This window comes from Oncorhynchus clarkii, chromosome 7 (assembly GCF_045791955.1).
Source record: "Oncorhynchus clarkii lewisi isolate Uvic-CL-2024 chromosome 7, UVic_Ocla_1.0, whole genome shotgun sequence".
NCBI classification, from domain to species: domain Eukaryota; kingdom Metazoa; phylum Chordata; class Actinopteri; order Salmoniformes; family Salmonidae; genus Oncorhynchus; species Oncorhynchus clarkii.
Genome location: NC_092153.1, coordinates 62,953,691 through 62,974,089, shown reverse-complemented (window position 1 = coordinate 62,974,089; position 20,399 = coordinate 62,953,691). Strand labels below are relative to the sequence as shown.

General features: G+C 43.8%; 1 protein-coding gene across 2 annotated transcripts; it reads right to left on the bottom strand.

Moving 5' to 3' along the window:
* Positions 1 to 1,882: 1,882 nt before the first annotated feature.
* Positions 1,883 to 11,273, bottom strand: LOC139413640 (TBC1 domain family member 20-like). 2 transcript variants are annotated; one of them, XM_071161261.1, is made up of 8 exons: positions 11,008 to 11,273; positions 10,041 to 10,226; positions 9,833 to 9,913; positions 5,066 to 5,252; positions 4,812 to 4,913; positions 4,552 to 4,693; positions 3,896 to 4,080; positions 1,883 to 3,415 (listed from the first exon to the last, which is right to left on the bottom strand). In XM_071161261.1, the coding sequence occupies exons 1-8, from the start codon at positions 11,063 to 11,065 to the stop codon at positions 3,148 to 3,150; spliced, it is 1,209 nt and encodes a 402-aa protein (XP_071017362.1). In that variant the 5' UTR covers positions 11,066 to 11,273; the 3' UTR covers positions 1,883 to 3,147. The 2 variants fall into 2 exon arrangements, with proteins under 2 accessions (XP_071017362.1, XP_071017363.1); XM_071161262.1 differs by having other exon boundaries at positions 10,041 to 10,273; positions 11,008 to 11,242.
* Between the last annotated feature and the right edge of the window lie 9,126 nt (positions 11,274 to 20,399).

Sequence of the window (20,399 nt, the reverse complement as noted above, 5' to 3'; positions counted from 1 at the left end):
CAAAAGCCTGTTTTAGCATGAGCTGCGCCATTGAGGACTTTCATCATTTTGAAGTAGTCAACTGGGTGGGACTTCTTATGGGTTAAGGAAGGATTACATAATTCCATCCAGGTCATCAGGAGGAATCAGCCAATGAATTATGCTTGTGAGCAAACATTCCATAACTGCAGGTGGCAGTAAATCGCCAACCTTGGCTTTATACCTGTTCAGACAACACACTCCAGGTGGCAGTGTGGACCCTTTTACTTTGTTTACCAACTCATAGAAGTAGTAGAATAAGAAAATGGACCACTTCAAAATGGAGTTGGCCTCATTGGCACTGCTCGTGTGCGCACAGTCACCATAATGGGACAGAGACAAAGAAGAGTCCTCTATCATTCTCTATGGTACAAACCTGGCAAGGATGACTCATTTTCAGTCCTCAATTACAGGGCCGGACTGCCACATCTGGGACCCCGGGTCACCAACATCCAGGGCAGGAAAACAGCACATTTCCTACAATTCTACACATTTTGCCATGTTTTAGTCATTTACAACATTAACCGTGTCTACACGGTATTTCTGATCAATTTTATGTTATTTTAATGGACAAAAAAAATGTGCTTTTCTTTCAAAAACAGGGACTCTATAGTTCCTACAGGAATCCTGTGGGAGTGCTGTTCCCGTGTTAACCCAGGGCCTGTGCGCTACATGCCCATTTGGCCCTGCTCAGTAAGGGTTCCCACCTAACCTGGATTTTGAAAAACTCATGCACTGATGTCAAGGGATGATTTGTGTAAAGTTGTGCACATAACTTGTTAGGATTCTGTTCAGTTCTTTGTGAAGACACTGGCTGGTCTTACTTCCAAAGGAACTTTATATTCATTTTATGTTGGAACTTTGAACACCATTGAGTGTCTGATGATTCCCGATATGAGAATAACATAACGGAATAACATTATCCTGGTGTTTAATTGAGAGTTCAAAGGACATTGCTATATCACTAATTGTATTACCTATTTGGGAGATTGATATTATTTTGCACTGTACATGCAAAATAATTTGTAAATTGTCATATCACCACCTTTATCTGACAGGGGACACTCCATTTGAACAAAACAGGGTTGTGATATAAATTCAAGAAGCTTGTTTTCTTTATGTTTTTGTTGAATGGCAAGTCTCCGACCCTGGAAGAATATAGACTATTGTCTTTGATGTAGAAAATAAATGTCATGTTGGCTAATTGTTTAACTTAAGTAGTAAACTGAGACGGGTCTCCATAAAGTGCTAGTCATGACCTTAATTCATCAATACTAGACAATGTAAAAGATACATATAACGGGGATAACTATACACAGCAACAAGTCAAGCAGATTAATTTGACTTTTGACGGAGCATGTACAACTCTAATGGAGTATTTAACATGAATTTGTTCTGTTAGATTTTATAAGTTGTTATCAAATGGTGGTAATGAACAATCAAATTTCTTCTGTAGTATGGTTTGACCATTCCTCCAGCCTGATCTTGGAAGTGTTTGTTTGAACACTCCAAGCAGAAGCCATACATTTTTGTCATTGATGACTACAGCCAATCTGTTCAGCGTAGACAATTTCTTATTTTTAACACTGCAAGTCGTGTGTTGAGGTACTTTTTTAAAAGGTTAATATCATTGCAGAGTACAATGTCTACAATAAAATGTTTGACGAATGTAAAGCATTATTTACTTTGGGAATTAAAAACTTTTCTTGATGAATGATCCAAAAAATAGATGTTCTACTTTTACTGCTTGGAAGATTCATTTTTAGCCCTTAGTGTAAGCAGAGACTGTATAAACCATAAATAGACTGCATTGACCCTAAAGAAATACTGTATAAGCAAATAGGGAACTAAACAGATACAATTGTCCACTCAACCTAGGTAGTTTATTTGCTTTGATCTTGTAAATGTTTTAATTGTTCTCATGACAAATATAACAGAAATCAACATAAAAGGCAGAAAAAAACATTTAGTGCAATGATACAGAATGAGGCTATTTCTGTGCAACAAAATCCACCTATTGCAAATAAGACTGATGGAGCTGTATTGTTTGATATCCAAAATAGGCACTGCTGAGTATCTGTGTCGCAATCAAGTCGACTACGCATGATTATACACATGTATTTCTGTTGAACAAATGAGCAGGTCCAATGAATCACATTTTTTTTTTTAACTCTGTCAACAAGCTCAAGTGACATTGCTAAAAATGAAATGTGCAAAAACCTTGTCCTTTCTTCAACCAAGCCATTTGGTGAGTATAATGAGTTCTGCTGAAATGTGAAGACATGTGGAACTAACTAAATAGGATTTAATTATTGTGCAATAAAAGCATGGGATCCAGTCAGGGCTTATGGGATATCTGGCAGTGCCATCGGTGCTTTGTCCGAGATCACAAAGCTAACCTATTACTCATTTATTTTAGGCATAACTTATGCAAATTGTCATCCATGATAAATATGGGTGGTGTGTTTGTGCAAAAATTATAGTTCCTATAACTTAATGCTTTAGAAAATGATACAATTAAGTGCTAAACATACAAAGATGGGAGTTGTGTATTTGGTCTTGGTACAGTAATGAAAAGAACGACGTGTTTTTAGGGCAGGCAATTTGACTTGATCTGCCGGGGGGGGAGAGACCAGGCCAGGGGGGGGCTTGCGAGAACTCTGTCCTTGTGCCAACATGGCCCATGTGAGGCTCAGAGGGTCATTTAACTCACCCTTGAACCGAATAGCATGCACACACAGCATCTGAAATGGCACCCTATACAGTACACTACATAGGGACAAGTGTGCCATCTCGGACACAATCACACACACTCTTCATTGGCAGCAGTTTCGACCCCAGTGACTGCTCTTCAACTAGTAACCCAAAGCCTTAAAAGTTGCCGCTTGCCATCACATAAATAGCTTAATCCCTCTGTGCACGACATTTATCAGTATCCAGTTATTTTATTTACAAATATAAATTAAAGACAAAGTTAACAGTCAAGTCTCTGTTCCATTCTCGTCCTTCATAATAGGGAACAGAACTCCATATTCTCTTTCCCTCTCGTGTACGTCTTCTGCTGTAATAGCCGCCCTGTTTAAGTCTGTACGTCAGCCCCCATTTGTTCCCTCCAAGTCCCCCCCTCGCTCAGGGGAAGAGATGCAAGTCCAGTTTGGGCACCCACTCCAGGGCTGTGTTGACCAGGGTGAGGGCAGCTGCCCCCAGGGCCACAGTGAGCCCCATGACGGCCAGTCGTACGAAGCGTCGGGCCACAGTGGGTTGTGCCATCGCCACCATGGCCCCTGCAGCTGCTCCTTCCAGCGCCTGCTTCTCCCTCAGCCGCCTTCGCAGGACTGAGTCAGGCCGCTGCTGCTCTGAGACCAGGTCAAAGTCTTTAAAGGTGGAAGCTGCTGTCCTGAGAGACCAAGGAAAACATTAACGCCAGCCAGCTATTGTTGGGACAACGCAGGGGAATTCACAGCTGTTTGGGGCGAACCTTGTTACTTCTACAACAAACTAGTTCTATAGTTCTATACTACTAGTGGTATAGGAGAGCAAACCTCAGAAGGACGGACATGTATTTTCCTAAATATACAGTAACTTAGCTTGGGGTATGTATAAGTTAAAATTCATGTGTTATTGTTTAAATATGCTGGGAATAAGTACATGATAGTAACAGTCATACAGGCTAATGAGAAGGAACAGAATTCTCTTAGTATCAGGTTATTAAAGCGACAGTTCACACCATCTCACCCGAGCGTGTTGAGGTAGCAGAGGGAGGGTGCGAAAGAGAGCAAAAGACAGACAGGAGATAGGAGGTAGAGGATCTGTAGGGGGGATCCATGTGAGACTGTGGCAAAAAGAGACAAGCGAGAAAGTAGGTAGACAATCTTACTGTTGACTGTACTGTTGGGCAGCCTCCCTGGCCAGCTCGGAGGGGGGGAACTGGACAAAGAGATCTCCTGCACGGCTGATGAGTGTCTCGTAGGGCAGGTCCTGGGGGATCTGGGACAGGAGGTGGTGCACCGACGCCATGTCACACTCACAGTCCAACACCTCGTCCTCTCGGTACAGCACAATCTGGAATAGACACCGACCAAACAGTGCACACACAATACAACAACTCGTTAACAGCATGCGGTCTATGGCCTATGACAAGGTTTCCCAAACTCTGTATTGGGGCCCCCTCGGTGTACGTTTTGGTTTTTATCCTACCACTACACAGCGGATTTAAATAACCAACTCATCAAGGTTTGATTATTTGAAATCAGATGTTTAGTGCTAGGGCAAGAAGTTTGGGAAACCCTGGTCTATGAATCTATTGAATTCAATGCAGTTTTATCAAACTCCTCAGGGGCAATTTAGAAGCTATTGTCCAAAGGGAAGAGCACAGCATAAGTGGTCAGCTAAGCTCTGCTGCAAAAATAAAAATATGTTTTTCATAAGCAAACACTTGATTTGAGGCACATTTGAACTCTAAGAATGATCTAGCCCCTGACCAAAGGAAAAAAGGAGAGGGTTATGTTGGGCTCCACTTTAGAGGACACTCACCACAGCAGCAAAGTAGATTGGCATCAGAGGATGGCAGGCCAGGAAGAAGTCATACAACCGCACAACGTGGCGGAAATCTGATAGGACGTGGCCAAACCAGGTGATGAGCCAGCTAAGGGCAAAGATGGTGCCCACCTCTGCCCTGGAGACACATTCAGTGGAACATTAGTACAATTATTGGTATTGTATCTTCATTAGTTGTGCTCATTAATTATTTGACTAATTACTGATTGTACTAACAGAAGAGATGAGATGCTTACTGCTGCATGAAGTCATGCACCTCTGGGTTGATCCTCTCGATGATTGGCATCAGATAGTTAAGGATGTGTTTAGTGTTGTCCATGGTGGGGTCCATAAAGTCCCTGCAGTAAAGGAACAGCAGAGGACCACAACGTGACAAATTGAACCAGGATTAGGCTGGCTACGTTCTCTTTTCAAAATGGATTCCCCTTCTACTTAACCCCCATTTTAAAGCCAAGCTCCTGTGTGAACACCAAAACAGACAAAGACCCACCTGAGGTGGTGCGTAGAGAGTTTCTCTACCAGAGCAGTGGCCAGACGTTCGTCCAGCACAAGTAGGAAGGTGACCACGATGTCGTGGTAGCCCTGGTAGTAGTGCAGCTGGGTGTTCCTTCCCAGCACCCGCAGGATGATGTCAATCAGCTCCTCCTGGAGGCCCTCACGCTGCTTGTCTGGCATGCCTACACAGGGAGAGGGGTCAAAGACACTTCTCTCTATATATCAACGATGTCGCTCTTTCTGCGGGTGATTCTTTGATCCACCTCTACACAGCCAACACCATTCTGTAAACACATGGTCCTTCTTTGGACACTGTTAACAAACCTCCAGACGAGCTTCAACGCGATACAACACTCCTTCTGTGGCCTCCAACTGCTCTTAAAAATGCTAGTAAAACGAAATGCATGCTCTTCAACCGATCGCTGCCCGCACCCGCCCGCCTAGCATCACTACTCTGGACGGTTCTGACTTAGAATATGTGGACAACTATAAATACCTAGATGTCTGGCTAGATTGTAAACTCCCCTTCCAAACTCATTAAGCATCTCCAATCCAAAATTAAATCTAGAATCGGCTTCCTATTTTGCAACAAAGCCTCCTTCACTCATGCTGCCAAACATACCCTCATAAAACTGACTATCCTACCAATCCTCGACGATGTCATTTACAAAATAGCCTCCAACACTCTACTCAGCAAATTGGATGCAGTCGATCACAGTGCCATCCGTTCTGTCACCAAAGCCCCATATACTACCCACCACTGCGACCTGTATGCTCTCGTTGGCTGGTCCTCGCTACATATTCGTCGCCAAACCCGCTGGCTCCAGGTCATCTACAAGTCTACAAGTCTTTGCTAGGTAAAGCTCCGTTCACTGGTCACCATAGCAACACCCACCCGTAGCACGCGCTCCAGCAGGTATATTTCACTGGTCATTCCCAAAGACAACACCTTCTATGGCCGCCTTTCCTGAAGTTGGAGACTTCTCCCTCACTAACTTCATTAGTGAGGGATCATTTTCGTCAGCAACCGCTAAATGGCATAACGCCACAGTCAAATAATATTACTAAAAAATATTCATATTCATGAAATCACAAGTGCAATATTGCAAAACACAATTTAGCCTTTTGTTAATCCACCCGTCGTCTCAGGTTTTGAAATTATGCTTTACAGCGAAAGCAATCCAAGCGTTTGTGTAGGTTTATCGATAGCATAACATAACATTATGTACACTAAGCATTAAGTAGCTAGGTCACGAAAATCAGAGAAGCAATCAAATTAATCGTTTACCTTTGATGATCTTCGGATGTTTTCACTCACGAGACAAATGTTCTTTTTGTTCCATAAAGATTCTTTTTATACCCAAAATACCTCCGTTTGTTTGTCGCGTTATGTTCAGAAATCCACAGGAAAGAGCGGTCACGACAACGCAGATATATATTCCAAATAATATCCATAATGTCCACAGAAACATGTCAAACGTTTTTTTATAATCAATCCTCAGGTTGTTTTTAAAATATATATTTGATAATATATCAACCGGGTGTGTAGGTTTTTCAATAACACCGGGAGAAACAATGGCCGCTTTACTCTGTAGCGCAAAACTCACTCTGAGAGCCCTCACCTATCTACTTACGCAATGTGATCTTTCACGCTCATTTTTCAAAATAAAAGCCTGAAACTATGTCTAAAGACTGTTGACACCTTAGGGAAGCCAGAGAAAAAGGAATCTGGTTGATATCCCTTTAAATGGAGGATAGGCATGCATAGGAACAGAGAGGTTTCAAAATAAGAGGCACTTCCTGATTGGATTTTCCTCAGGTTTTCACCTGAAATGTCAGTTCTGTTATACTCAGACAATATTTTTACAGTTTTGGAAACTTTAGAGTGTTTTCTATCCTAATCTGACAATTATATATATGCATGTTCTAGTTTCTGGGGCTGAGAAATAGGCAGTTTCAAATGGGTATGTTTTTTTTGTTGCCAAAAACGAAATACTGCCCCCTACATGCAAAAGGGCAGCTTACCGATCGCTGCAGCTGTGTACAGACACAGCTGTAAATAGCCCATCCAACCAACCTTACTGTTTTTCTGCTCTTTGCACACCAGTATTTCTACTTGCACATCCTCATTTGCACATCTATCAATCCAGTGTAAACTGCTAAATTGTAATTACTTTTATCTCCCCTATTTCGTGGTATCCAATTGGTAGTAGTTACAGTCTTGTCTCGTCACTGAAACTCCCGTACGGACTAGGGGAGGCGAAGGTCGAAAGCCATGCGTCCTCCGAAACACAACCCAATCTAGCCGCACTGCTTGACACAATGCACAGAAGCCAGCTGCAACAATGTGTCGGAGGAAACACAGTACACCTGGCAACCTGGTCAGCGTGCACTGCGCCCGGCCCACCACAGGAGTCGCTAGTGCGCGATGAGACAAGGATATCCCTGCCGGCCAAACCCCCCCCTAACCCGGACGACGCTGGGCCTCCCGGTCGTGGCCGGCTGTGACAGAGCCTGGGCTTGAACCCAGAACCCACAGCTAGCACTGCGATGCTGTGCCACCCAGGAGGCCCTCTATTGTGTTATTGACTGTACGTTTGTTTCTCTCATGTGTAACTCTGTGTTGTTTGTGTCGCACTGCTTTGCTTTATCTTGGCCAGGTCGCAGTTGTAAATGAGAACTTGTTCTCAACTGGCCTACCTGGTTTAATAAAGGTGAAATAAATCAAATAGGTCACAAGTCAAAAGGCCCAGTTGATTTCCTCAACTAGAGAAATAAATGTATAACTTGGCCTCTATGCACTGATGTCAACAGGAACTCAGTCATACACCTTAGAGAATTTGCAATATACTGTATTACCTCCCAGTGGAGGAGTGAGGGGGGTATGAATGTGTGTGTGAATGTGTCCATAGACAAAACAGAAGGCCTTATAATGTCCAAAAAGCTTCTTGGCCAAATGTCAATAGTCCCACACAAAATCAACAGTTCAAACAATAAAACAAACTCACGCAACCTCCCTTTAACTAAAAAGTCAAAAGGTTAATTATTAGTTCACCAAAGGTACTGAAAATAAAAGGGAACGCAGCACAAAGAGATAAATTATTTCAGTGTAAAGAACTGAAGGAAATAGAAAGAGATGAGTTTAGCTGTTGCATACAGGCTTGAACGTGCATTCGTCCATCTGACACAATCGTTGGTTGTTTGACAAAAGCTTGCAACAATGTTGCTAGTAATCCATGTGATCAGAGGCTTGAACGGTTCTAACGCATCAGGGGTAGCGCGATAAAGACGATCAAACTTTAAAATATATAAACTAACCACGCGGAAACTACAATACTTCTGCAGAGTTGCACACACCGTCAAACTGCCGCACTAACCGATAGCCCCTACACAGAGCCGGAAGAGTCATCTTTATTTCCTCCTTCCTGACTGCTGCTGCGCTCTTAAAGTGGCAGCGCACGGTGAAGACTCCGTGCAGGATTTCACCATAAAACCATCATGCCTTTAATTTACAAAAATGGCAAAACTTTCCCGGGCCATGCCCGAGAAACAAGCATCGCAGAATTTCAAAGCGCTCAGTAAATCAGATTCTTCTTTATCAATTTTTGGACTTTCTTAATAATAATAATAATAATAATAATAATAATAATAAATTATTATTATTATTATTATTATTATTATTATTATTATTATTATTATTAGGTGGGTGCATATTTGTCCATGTGCTTTTTGCATATCCCAACTCCCGAGACACCCTCAGAGGTGTCTCGGGCAAGTTCCGTCATTAGCAACAGCAACATTGCAGTAATTAGGGTTAAGTGCTATATTCAAGGGCACACCGGCAGATTTGCACCTTGTCGGCTAGGGGATTCAAACTACCAACCTTTAGGTTACTGGGCCAATGCTCCAACCGCTAGGATTGCTGCTGCTTTAATAAAGAAAGTAGTGACACATAGAACACAAATACAAAATGACAGGGTTGCGTACCTGTACATCTGCATCCCACAAGTCAAATTCAAGAGGGACAGCCAAAACAGACAATGACAAAACACAACCTGACATGATTTAGTGCTATTCTAAGAACACGGTCTGAGGTGTGCATGCATACCCCACAAGACATGCCACAGGAGGTCTCTTCACAATCCCAATGTCCAGAACAGACTATGGGAGGCGACAGTACTACATAGAGCCATGACTACATGGAACTCTATTCCACATCAGGTAACTGATGCAAGCAGTAGAATCTGATAACAAAAACAAGATAAAAATACACCTTAAGGAACAGCAGGGAACTGATAAGACACAGACACACACATACAGGCGCTAGCAAATGCACTCTACACACACATGCACATTGTACTATTGTTGTATCATACATTTTGTGTTGTAGATATGTAGTGGTGTAACAATGTTATATGATGTAGTGTTTTATCTTTTGTTTTATGTGGGGAGGCAGGTAAGCCTAGTGGTTAGAGCGTTGGGCCAGTAACCCGAAAAGTTGCTGGATTGAATCCCAGAGCTGACAAGGTAAAAAAAATATATTAATAATAATAATTCTGCCCCTGAACAAGACAGTTAACCCACTGTTCCCCGGTAGGCCGTTATTGTAAATAAGAATGTGTTCTTAACTGACTTGCCTAGTTATATAAAGGTTAAATTAAAAACACAAATGTGAGTGCCTTAATGTGTTTGGACCCCAGGAAGAGTATCTGCTGCCTTGGCTAATGGGGATCCCTAATAAATAGAAATGTGTGTCACTCACCAGGAGGGAATCTTTTAAGGGAACGCTGGACATCCAACAGCACCTGGTTATAGTCCTTATTATTCTCCCTCTCTATTTCCTCTGGAGAAAAGACAATGAGAAAAGGGTGAATATGTGCACCTGCACTTAATTGTGGTCTAGTACCCTTTGTAGCCTCAGTGGCATCTATGGTCTGTCAGTAACAGTGCCCACTGCCCAGGCAGCTTACCTGGTTTCTCAGGCAGGGTGTCGGTAGGCACGTTCAGCAGCCGGGGCCACACTTTACAGCGGATCTCGTCTGTGAGCAGCCCCCCCTCACTGATGGCCATCCTCCTTAGTGCCGCCACATCCACCGGCGTCACATTCAGGGCCTGAGAGATCTCTGCCACCTTCCTCTTCCTCCGGGAGTCACCATCTGTCCACATGACAATGGTTCAGCTGAGGTCCCTCAACCCACAGCAGCTACAGTAACACAGTGGCCATTAGCCAGAACATCCTCCTGAGATAGCTATACTCAGAAGTGGAGAGGCCAAACGGCCAACAGACAGTGCATCGCTCACAAAACTGAACTGCAGACTCCCAGCTCGCTAAAGTGAGGGAGCACTCCAGTAAAATAACCACATTCTCAGAGTTGCCAGCCATCATGTAATGTAGTAGTGAGCCCACTTCATGACCTTATGCCTGGATTTGTAAGACAATCCCCCTGCACTTTGCTTGATAGTGATGCCACTATGCCACACAATAGGAATAATTGTGTGTTTACAGTTTGAAGAAATGTTATTTAGGTACCTAAAATGTCTTTCAAGGAAGCCAGTAAGTACTAGTAGTATTTATTATTGTCCTTATGTTTGATGAAAGACTTAGGAGACCATGTCTCCAAATCAACGGGTAACATTACCAGTCAATTATATGTTTTTAGCTAACGTTAGCGAACTTTAATGCAATTAGCTAGTTAGCTAGCTACATTTTCCAGCTCGTGACATTCGCTAGCTAGTTAATCTAAAACGAATTACGTGCAAACATGACAAATAGCTAACTAGTTAGACAGAGACACCTTCGACTAATTCAGGTAACTAGTTAGCTAGCTAGCTAACGTTAACTAAAAACACATATATATATATATATATATATATATATATATATATATATTTTTTTTTTTTAAACGAATGTCCATTACGCCATCTAGCAATACATACCTTGTTTTCCTATCCCATTCAAAGGTGAAGACGCACCAACACTTCTAGATATTTTCATGGTTTCCACGATAGTCCTATTGTCATCGTAGATTACTCGATCGATATAATTTTCTTCCACCACCAAATTGATTATACATTACAAATGGTTACTCCTACAAGCTAGAGAGATAGCCAGTTGCCAAGCTGGTCCAGTAAAATAGGCCATATCATTATTGCCTGCACAAGGTAGCTAGCTAGCTGCTGCGGCTTCCTTCTTCTTTGGGATTGGGTTGTCGGATCGCAGCCAACATTTAAGGTGTTTACACCGCCACCTACTGTACTGGAGTGTGTGGAAGGTCACGGCCTTCATACAGTACATTAAATTATCTTCATGTGTCCTGTTTCTCTAAGAAACTAGAGCCCTAGTCTCCACTTTTTTTTCCCACACTACACCACCTAAACCCTGTCCAGCCTCTCCAACCTTTTCACACAATCTCTCCTTATCTAAGTCATACACTTCACAAAATATTAGGACCATGAGGACCGCCTCTGAGCGGTTGGGTAGGCTGTTTGGAGTGTTTATCATAATACATTTATCATAATAATAATCCCCCCCCACTTCTAAAAACATATGCACATTTTCATGGACCAGTTTCATTTCAATAATGAAGTTTTCATTTCTAAAAAAGGGTGTAGTGTATACACCCTTGTGTTATAGTTGGGCTGACAGTGAGGACTTGTGAAGAGCAGAATCAACAGTCTCTGCATAATCAAAACAGTTGCTTTGTAAGAAGGTGTTAGCCATTTTTATGTAAATGAAATCTGAAAAGTTCCAGTGGCCTGGCTTTGGTCCCAAGTGAGAGCAGGTCCGCAAGAGCCATGGCCCAGTGAGACATGGGTGGCGGACCACGTAGATGGAAACAGAAAAGTCTGAGCCTTTTGGTTAAAACACTGGGGTAAATCGCATATGGAAATGCGCTAGAAGAGTAGAAGTGCTGATCTAGGGTTAGGTCCCACAAGTTAATATAATTTGATTCATTATGATCTTTAAGTACAAACTGATCCTAGATCAGCACTCCTACTCTAAGATGCTTTGTGAATATGGGTCCAGATAAAACAAGTTGACCCTAGCCCCCCCGGCACATAAGCCATTGCATAATAATTACTGGGGACTGAGACAGGGGGATGGGAGACACGGTCACCAATGTCACCCCTGGACAGGGCCAGCCAGGAAGGAGCTTACCCACTCTGAGGCAGTGATTGTGTGGCTACCAGAGGTGTGCTTAGCAGATCTGAAAGAAAAGCCCAACATTATTTTAATGAATATTCAGTCCACTTGACAATTCAACAGAATTCAGAATTCTTCATGCTGATGATTTGTACAACTTGAGACAGATAGCATTACAGTACAAATAAATTAAAACATCATATGGAATGTAACACGGATACAGATGATGTGCATGTGGTGGTTTCAAATAATAATGTTAGTACAGATAACAGCTATGCTTTTCCTGAAAATGTTTATCTGATATTATAGCTAGCTAGTTGATGTTGTTTTTTAATTTTTAATTTCACCTTTATTTAACCAGGTAGGCTAGTTGAGAACAAGTTCTCATTTGAAACTGCGACCTGGCCAAGATAAAGCAGAGCAGTTCGACACATACAACAACACAGTTACACATGGAATAAACAAACATACAATCAATAATACAGTAGAAAAATCTATATACAGCATGTGCAAATGATGTAGGATAAGAGAGGTAAGGCAATAAATAGGCCATGGTGGTGAAGTAATTACAATATAGCAATTAAATACTGGAATGGTAGAATGTGCAGAAGATGAATGTGCAAGTAGAGATACTGGGGTGAAAAGGAGCAAGATAAATTTATGAATTAATACAGTATGGGGATGAGGTAGATTGGATGGGCTATTTACAGATGAGCTATGTACAGGTGCAGTGATCTGTGAGCTGCTCTGACAGCTGGTGCTTAAAGCTAGTGAGGGAGGTAAGAGTCTCCAGCTTTAGTGATTTTTGCAGTTCGTTCCAGTCATTGGCAGCAGAGAACTGGAAGGAGAGGCGGCTGAAGGAAGAATTAGCTTTGGGGGTGACCAGTGAGATATACCTGCTGGAGCGCGTGCTACAGGTGGGTGCTGCTATGGTGACCAGTGAGCTGAGATAAGGCGGGGCTTTACCTAGCAGAGACTTGCAGATGACCTGGAGCCAGTGGGTTTGGCGACGAGTATGATGCAAGGGCCAGCCAACGAGAGCGTACAGGTCTCAATGGTGGGTAGTATATGGGGCTTTGGTGACAAAACGGATGGCACTGTGGTAGACTGCATCCAATTTGTTGAGTAGAGTGTTGGAGGCCATTTTGTAAATGACATCGCCAAAGTCGAGGATCGGTAGGATGGTCAGTTTTACGAGGGTATGTTTGGCAGCATGAGTGAAGGATGCTTTGTTGCGAAAAAGGAAGCAGATTCTAGATTTCATTTTGGATTGGAGATGTTTAATGTGAGTCTGGAAGGAGAGTTTACAGTCTAACCAGACACCTAGGTATTTGTAGTTGTCCACATATTCTAAGTCAGAACTGTCCAGAGTTGTGATGCTGGACGGGCGGGCAGGTTGCCGGCAGCAATCGGTTGAAGAGCATGCATTTTGTTTTACTAGCATTTAAGAGCAGTTGTAGGTCACGGAAGGAGAGTTGTATGGCATTGAAGCTCATCTGGAGGTTAGTTAACACCGTGTCCAAAGAAGGGCCAGAGGTATGGAGAATGGTGTCATCTGCGGAGAGGTGGATCAAAGAATCACCAGCAGCAAGAGCGACATCATTGATGTATACAGAGAAGAGAGTCGGCCTGAGAATTGAACCCTGTGGCACTCCCATAGAGAATGCCAGAGGTCTGGACAACAAGCCCTCCGATTTGACATACTGAACTCCATCAGAGAAGTAGTTGGTGAACCAGGTGAGGCAATCATTTGAGAAAACAAGGCTGTTGAGTCTGCCAATAAGAATGCTGTGATTGACAGAGTCGAAAGCCTTAGCCATGTCGATGAAGACGGCTGCACAGTAATGCCTCTTAACAATGGCGGATATGATATCGTTTATGACCTTGAGCGTGGCTGAGGTGCACCCATGACCAGCTCTGAAACCAGATTGCATAACGGAGAAGGTACGGTGGGATTCAAAATTGTCGGTAATCTGTTCGTTAACTTGGCTTTCGAAGACCTTAGAAAGGCAGGGTAGGCCTCCCGGGTGGCGCAGTGGTTAAGGGTGCTGTACTGCAGCGCCAGCTGTGCCATCAGAGACTCTGGGTTCGCGCCCAGGCTCTGTCGTAACCGGCCGCGACCGGGAGGTCCGTGGGGCGACGCACAATTGGCCTAGCGTTGTCTGGGTTAGGGAGGGCTTGGCCGGTAGTGATGTCCTTGTCTCATCGCGCACCAGCGACTCCTGTGGCGGGCCGGGCGCAGTGCGCGCTAACCAAGGTTGCCAGGTGCACGGTGTTTCCTCCGACACATTGGTGCAGCTGGCTTCCGGGTTGGATGCGAGCTGTGTTAAGAAGCAGTGCGGTTTGGTTGGGTTGTGTATCGGAGGACGCATGACTTTCAACCTTCGTCTCTCCCGAGCCCGTACGGGAGTTGTAGCGATGAGACAAGATAGTAGCGACTAAAACATTTGGATACCACGAAATTGGGGAGAAAAAGGGGTCAAATTCAACAACAAAAAAGAAAAAAAAAGAAAGGCAGAGTAGAATAGATATAGGTCTGTAGCAGTTTGGGTCTAGAGTGTCTCCCCCTTTGAAGAGGGGGATGACAGCCGGCAGCTTTCCAATCTATGGGAATCTCAGACGATACAAAAGTTGAACAGAACTTTTTTGAGTTTGTGCTACAGGATGCAAATTTCTGCTTGAAAAAGCTAGCCTTAGCTTTCCTAACTGCCTGTGTATATTTTTTCCTAACTTCCCTGAAAAGTTGCATATCACGGGGGCTGTTCGCAACAATTGCGGCAGATCATTTTAGAAAGCGAGGGTCCAGATTGTCTAGCCCTGCTGATTTGGGGTCCAGATTTTGCATCTATTTAAGAACATCAGCTATCTGGATTTGGGTGAAGGAGAAGTGGGGGAGGTTTGGGCAAGTTGCTGTGGGGAACACAGGGCTATTGGCCGGGGTAGGGGTAGCCAGGTGAAAAGCATGGCCAGCCATAGGAAAATGCTTATTGAAATTCTCAATTATAGTGTATTTATCGGTGGTAACAGTGTTTCCTAGCCTCAGTGGAGCGGGCAGCTGGGAGGAGGTGCTCTTATTCTCCGTCGACTTTACAGCGTCCCAAAACTTTTTTGAGTTTGTGCTACAGGATGCAAATTTCTGCTTGAAAAAGCTAGCCTTAGCTTTCATAACTGCCTGTGTATATTTTTTCCTAACTTCCCTGAAAAGTTGCATATCACGGGGGCTGTTCGGTGCTAATGCAGAACGCCACAGGATGTTTTTGTGCTGGTCAAGGGCAGTCAAGTCTGGAGAGAACCAAGGGCTATATCTGTTCTTGGTTCTACATTTTTTGAACGGGGCATGCTTATTTAAGATGGTGAGGAAGGCACTTTTAAAGAATAACCAGGCATCCTCTACTGACGGGATAAGGTCAATATCCTTCCAGGATACCAGGGCCAGGTCGATTAGAAAGGCCTGCTCACTCTATTAGGAAGCGTTTGACAGTGATGAGGGATGGTCTTTTGACTGCAGACCCATTATGGATGCAGGCAATGAAGCAGTGATCGCTGAGATCTTGGTTGAAAACAGCAGAGGTGTATTTGGAGGGCAAGTTGGTTAGGATGATATCTATGAGGGTGCCCATGTTTACGGATTTGGGGTTGTACCTGGTGGGTTCATTGATCATTTGTGTGAGATTGAGGGCATCAAGCTTAGATTGTAGGATGGCAGGGTGTTAAGCATGTCACAGTTTAGGTCACCTAGCAGATATCCAAGATAACTAGGGTTGGATTTCCTCAGTCAAATAGGAGCATGGTTAAATGCTGAAACGCGGAAACTCCAGATGAAAGACTCTGTGATGGGACTTTGGAGCAGTGGATGGGAGCCCCAGGTGTTTTGGATGGAATTGGAGACAGACAGCAACACAAAGATCCTTCCCTCAGATGAGAAGGAGCAGGTAAAGCCCCCCAAAGGGGTGACTGTGCCCCAGCAGGTGACCAGAGGCACAGTAGACATACCTTCGGAAGCTACCCGGCTAACTGTGCGGGAACTAGGGCAGAGATGTTTGGAAAGGTTGGAGCCTGAGCAGTGGGATAAGTTGGAACCACTGCTTGCAGAGTTTGTGGATGTCTTTGCAGCACGAGACGAAGACTGCCAGAGAACCAGCACTCTATCGATACTGGTGAAGCAGCACCTATCCGTTTGCGGCCCCATCGCTTGCCACTGGCGAAGAGAGAGGTAGAGGAGCTATAAAAAACTATCGGCCTATATTGAATCTTCCATTCCTCTCAAAAGTTTTAGAAAAGGCTGTTGCGCAGCAACTCACTGCCTTCCTGAAGACAAACAATGTATACGAAATGTTTCAGTCTGGTTTTAGACCCCATCATAGCACTGAGACTGCACTTGTGAAGGTGGTAAATTATCTTTTAATGGCATCAGACCGAGGCTCTGCATCTGTCCTCGTGCTCCTAGACCTTAGTGCTGCTTTTGATGCCATCGATCACCACATTCTTTTGGAGAGATTGGAAACCCAAATTGGTCTACACGGACAAGTTCTGGCCTGGTTTAGATCTTATCTGTCGGAAAGATGTTTTATTTTATTTCTTTTATTTCACCTTTATTTAACCAGGTAGGCTAGTTGAGATATAACACAGTAGAAAAAAAGAAAAAAGGAGACTATATACATTGTGTGCAAAAGGTATGAGGAGGAAGGCGAATAATTACAATTTTAGCAGATTAACACTGGAGTGATAAATGATCAGATGGTCATGTGCAGGTAGAGATACTGGTTGGCAAAAGAGCAGAAAAGTAAATAAATAAAAACAGTATGGGGATGAGGTAGGTAAACTGGGTGGGCTATTTACCGATGGACTATGTACAGCTGCAGCGATCGGTTAGCTGCTCAGATAGCAGATGTTTGAAGTTGGTGAGGGAGATAAAAGTCTCCAACTTCAGGGATTTTTGCAATTCGTTCCATTCACAGGCAGCAGAGAACTGGAAGGAAAGGCAGCCAAATGAGGTGTTGGCTTTAGGGATGATCAGTGAGATACACCTGCTGGAGCGTGTGCTACGGGTGGGTGTTGCCATCGGGACCAGTGAACTGAGATAAGGCAGAGCTTAACCTAGCATGGACTTGTAGATGACCTGGAGCCAGTGGGTCTGGCGACGAATATGTAGCGAGGGCCAGCCGACTAGAGCATACAGTTTGTCTCTGTGAATGGTTTGTCCTCTGACAAATCAACTGTAAATTTCGGTGTTCCTCAAGGTTCCATTTTAGGACCACTATTGTTTTCACTATATATTTTACCTATTGGGGATGTCATTTGAAAACATAATGATAACTTTCACTGCTATGCGGATGACACACAGCTGAACATATCAATGAAACATGGTGAAGCCCCAAAATTGCCCTCGCTAGAAGCCTGTGTTTCAGACATAAGGAAGTGGATGGCTGCAAACTTTCCACTTTTAAACTCGGACAAAACAGAGATGCTTGTTCTAGGTCCCAAGAAACAAAGAGATCTTCTGTTGAATCTGACAATTAATCTTAAAGGTTGTACAGTCGTCTCAAATACAACTGTGAAGGACCTCGGCGTTACTCTGGACCCTGATCTCTCTTTTGACGAACATATCAAGACTGTTTCAAGGACAGCTTTTTTCCATCTACGTAACATTGCAAAAATCAGAAACTTTCTGTCCAAAAATGATGCAGAAAAAATAATCCATGCTTGTGTTACTTCTAGGTTAGACTACTGCAATGCTCTACTTTCCGGCTACCCGGATAAAGCACTAAATAAACTTCAGTTAGTGCTAAATACGGCTGCTAGAATCCTGACTAGAACCAAAAAATGTGATCATATTACTCCAGTGCTAGCCTCCCTACACTGGTTTCCTGTTAAGGCAAGGATTGATTTCAAGGTTTTACTGCTAACCTACAAAGCATTGCATGGGCTTGCTCCTACCTATCTCTCTGATTTGGTCCTGCCGTACATACCTACACATACGCTACGGTCACAAGACGCAGGCCTCCTAATTGTCCCTAGAATTTCTAAGCAAACAGCTGGAGGCAGGGCTTTCTCCTATAGAGCTCCATTTTTATGGAATGGTCTGCCTACCCATGTGAGAGATGCAAACTCGGTCTCAACCTTTAAGTCTTTACTGAAGACTCATCTCTTCAGTGGGTCATATGATTGAGTGTAGTCTGGCCCAGGAGTGTGAAGGTGAACGGAAAGGCTCTGGAGCAACGAACCGCCCTTGCTGTCTCTGCCTGGCCGGTTCCCGTCTTTCCACTGGGATTCTCTGCCTCTAACCCTATTACAGGGGCTGATTCACTGGCTTTCTGGTGCTCTTCAATGCTGTTCCTAGGAGGGGTGTGTCACTTGAGTGGGTTGAGTCACTGATGTGATCTTCCTGTCTGGGTTGGCGCCCCCCCTTGGGTTGTGCCGTGGCAGAGATCTTTGTGGGCTATACTCGGCCTTGTCTCAGGATGGTAAGTTGGTGGTTGAAGATATCCCTCTAGTGGTGTGGGGGCTGTGCTTTGGCAAAGTGGGTGGGGTTATATCCTTCCTGTTTGGCCCTGTCCGGGGGTGTCATCGGATGGGGCAACAGTGTCTCCTGACCCCTCCTGTCTCAGCCTCCAGTATTTATGCTGCAGTAGTTTATGTGTCGGGGGGCTAGGGTCAGTTTGTTATATCTGGAGTACTTCTCCTGTCTTATCCAGTGTCCTGTGTGAATTTAAGTATGCTCTCTCTAATTCTCTCTTTCTCTCTCTCAGAGGACCTGAGCCCTAGGACCACGCCTCAGGACTACCTGGCATGATGACTCCTTGCTGTCCCCAGTCCACCAGGCCGTGCTGCTGCTCCAGTTTCAACTATTCTGCCTGGGATTATTATCATTTGACCATGCTGGTCATTTATGAACATTTGAACATCTTGGCCCTGTTCTGTTATAATCTCCACCCGGCACAGCCAGAAGAGGATTGGCTCCACCCCTCATAATCTCCACCCCTCATAGCCTGGTTCCTCTCTAGGTTTCTTCCTAGGTTTTGGCCTTTCTAGGGAGTTTTTCCTAGCCACCGTGCTTCTACACCTGCATTGCTTGCTGTTTGGGGTTTTAGGCTGGGTTTCTGTACAGCACTTTGAGATATCAGCTGATGTACGAAGGTCTATATAAATACATTTGAGTTGATTTTTCTATTGTGTTATTGACTGTATGTTTGTTTATGTGTAACTCTGTGTTGTTGTTTTTGTCGCACTGCTTTGCTTTATCTTGGCCAGGTCGCAATTGTAAATGAGAACTTGTTCTCAACTGGCCTACCCGGTTAAATAAAGGTGAAATAAATAAAAACGTTTAAAAAAAACAGTAGCCAGCCCTCTACACTGCCTTACAAACAAGGACCAGCGGTTCGACTGGGATGATTACTACATGGCAGCGTTCGCTGAACTACACCAGGCACTTATCAAGGCTTCAGTCCTGGCACCCATTCATTGTGGACACAGATGCCAGAAATGTGGGCATTGGTGCTGTTCTTTCACAGGATGATATCAGTCATCCCATAATTTTTGTCTGGGAATACTTACCCCTTATGTGGGGACAATGTAGCTCTGCCAAACTATTAGAGGATCTGGAGGTGCAGCCTTGGGTTAACTATGTTTGGATAGCTGTGGGTGAAAGTGTCATGCCAGTTCATGTATCATGTTGTACTCTGTTAATAAAGGTTAAGCTTGTACACTGCCAGTTCTGCAGTCTTAAAGGGGTATGGAAACACTTTAGGAAGTAAATCTAAGCAAATTGATGTATTCAATCCACTAATACTAAACATGTGCATTTAACATAAAAACATCTCTATATTCAGTATTTCGATTGCCGACAAGGTTAATTTGAGCTATGGTTAGCGCCATTTTAAATTGCCATAGTAACGACTGACGCCAGTGCGTCACTGGCAGGAATCAGCAAATTGTCTGTGGTATGGAGTTTTCGTGTGGAGAGTGAATCGAAGAGAGTGAGGTTAGTGGCGGACAACGAAGATGTAGTAGTAATTCAAATATGAAGTGTATAGCGCCAGGCTCTATGAATTGGCTAAAAAAAAATCCCTCGGTTAACTACCATCAGCTGCCCAAGGACACACAACTTTTGAAGAAGTGGCTCCATGTCCTGAAGAGGAAGGACGTGCCAGCTCGAGCTAGCAGGATCTGCAGACAGTATTTTGCA

What these genes read in the sequence shown, in the direction of transcription:
- LOC139413640 (XM_071161261.1), bottom strand. Translation starts at nt 11,065, where the DNA reads ATGAAAATATCTAGAAGTGTTGGTGCGTCTTCACCTTTGAATGGGATA. An exon ending in CAATCTACTTTGCTGCTGTG is followed by an intron (nt 4,081 to 4,551) that starts GTGAGTGTCCTC and finishes TGTCTATTCCAG; the next exon opens with ATTGTGCTGTACCGAGAGGA. An exon ending in GCCCAACAGTACAGTCAACA is followed by an intron (nt 3,416 to 3,895) that starts GTAAGATTGTCT and finishes TTGGTCTCTCAG; the next exon opens with GACAGCAGCTTCCACCTTTA.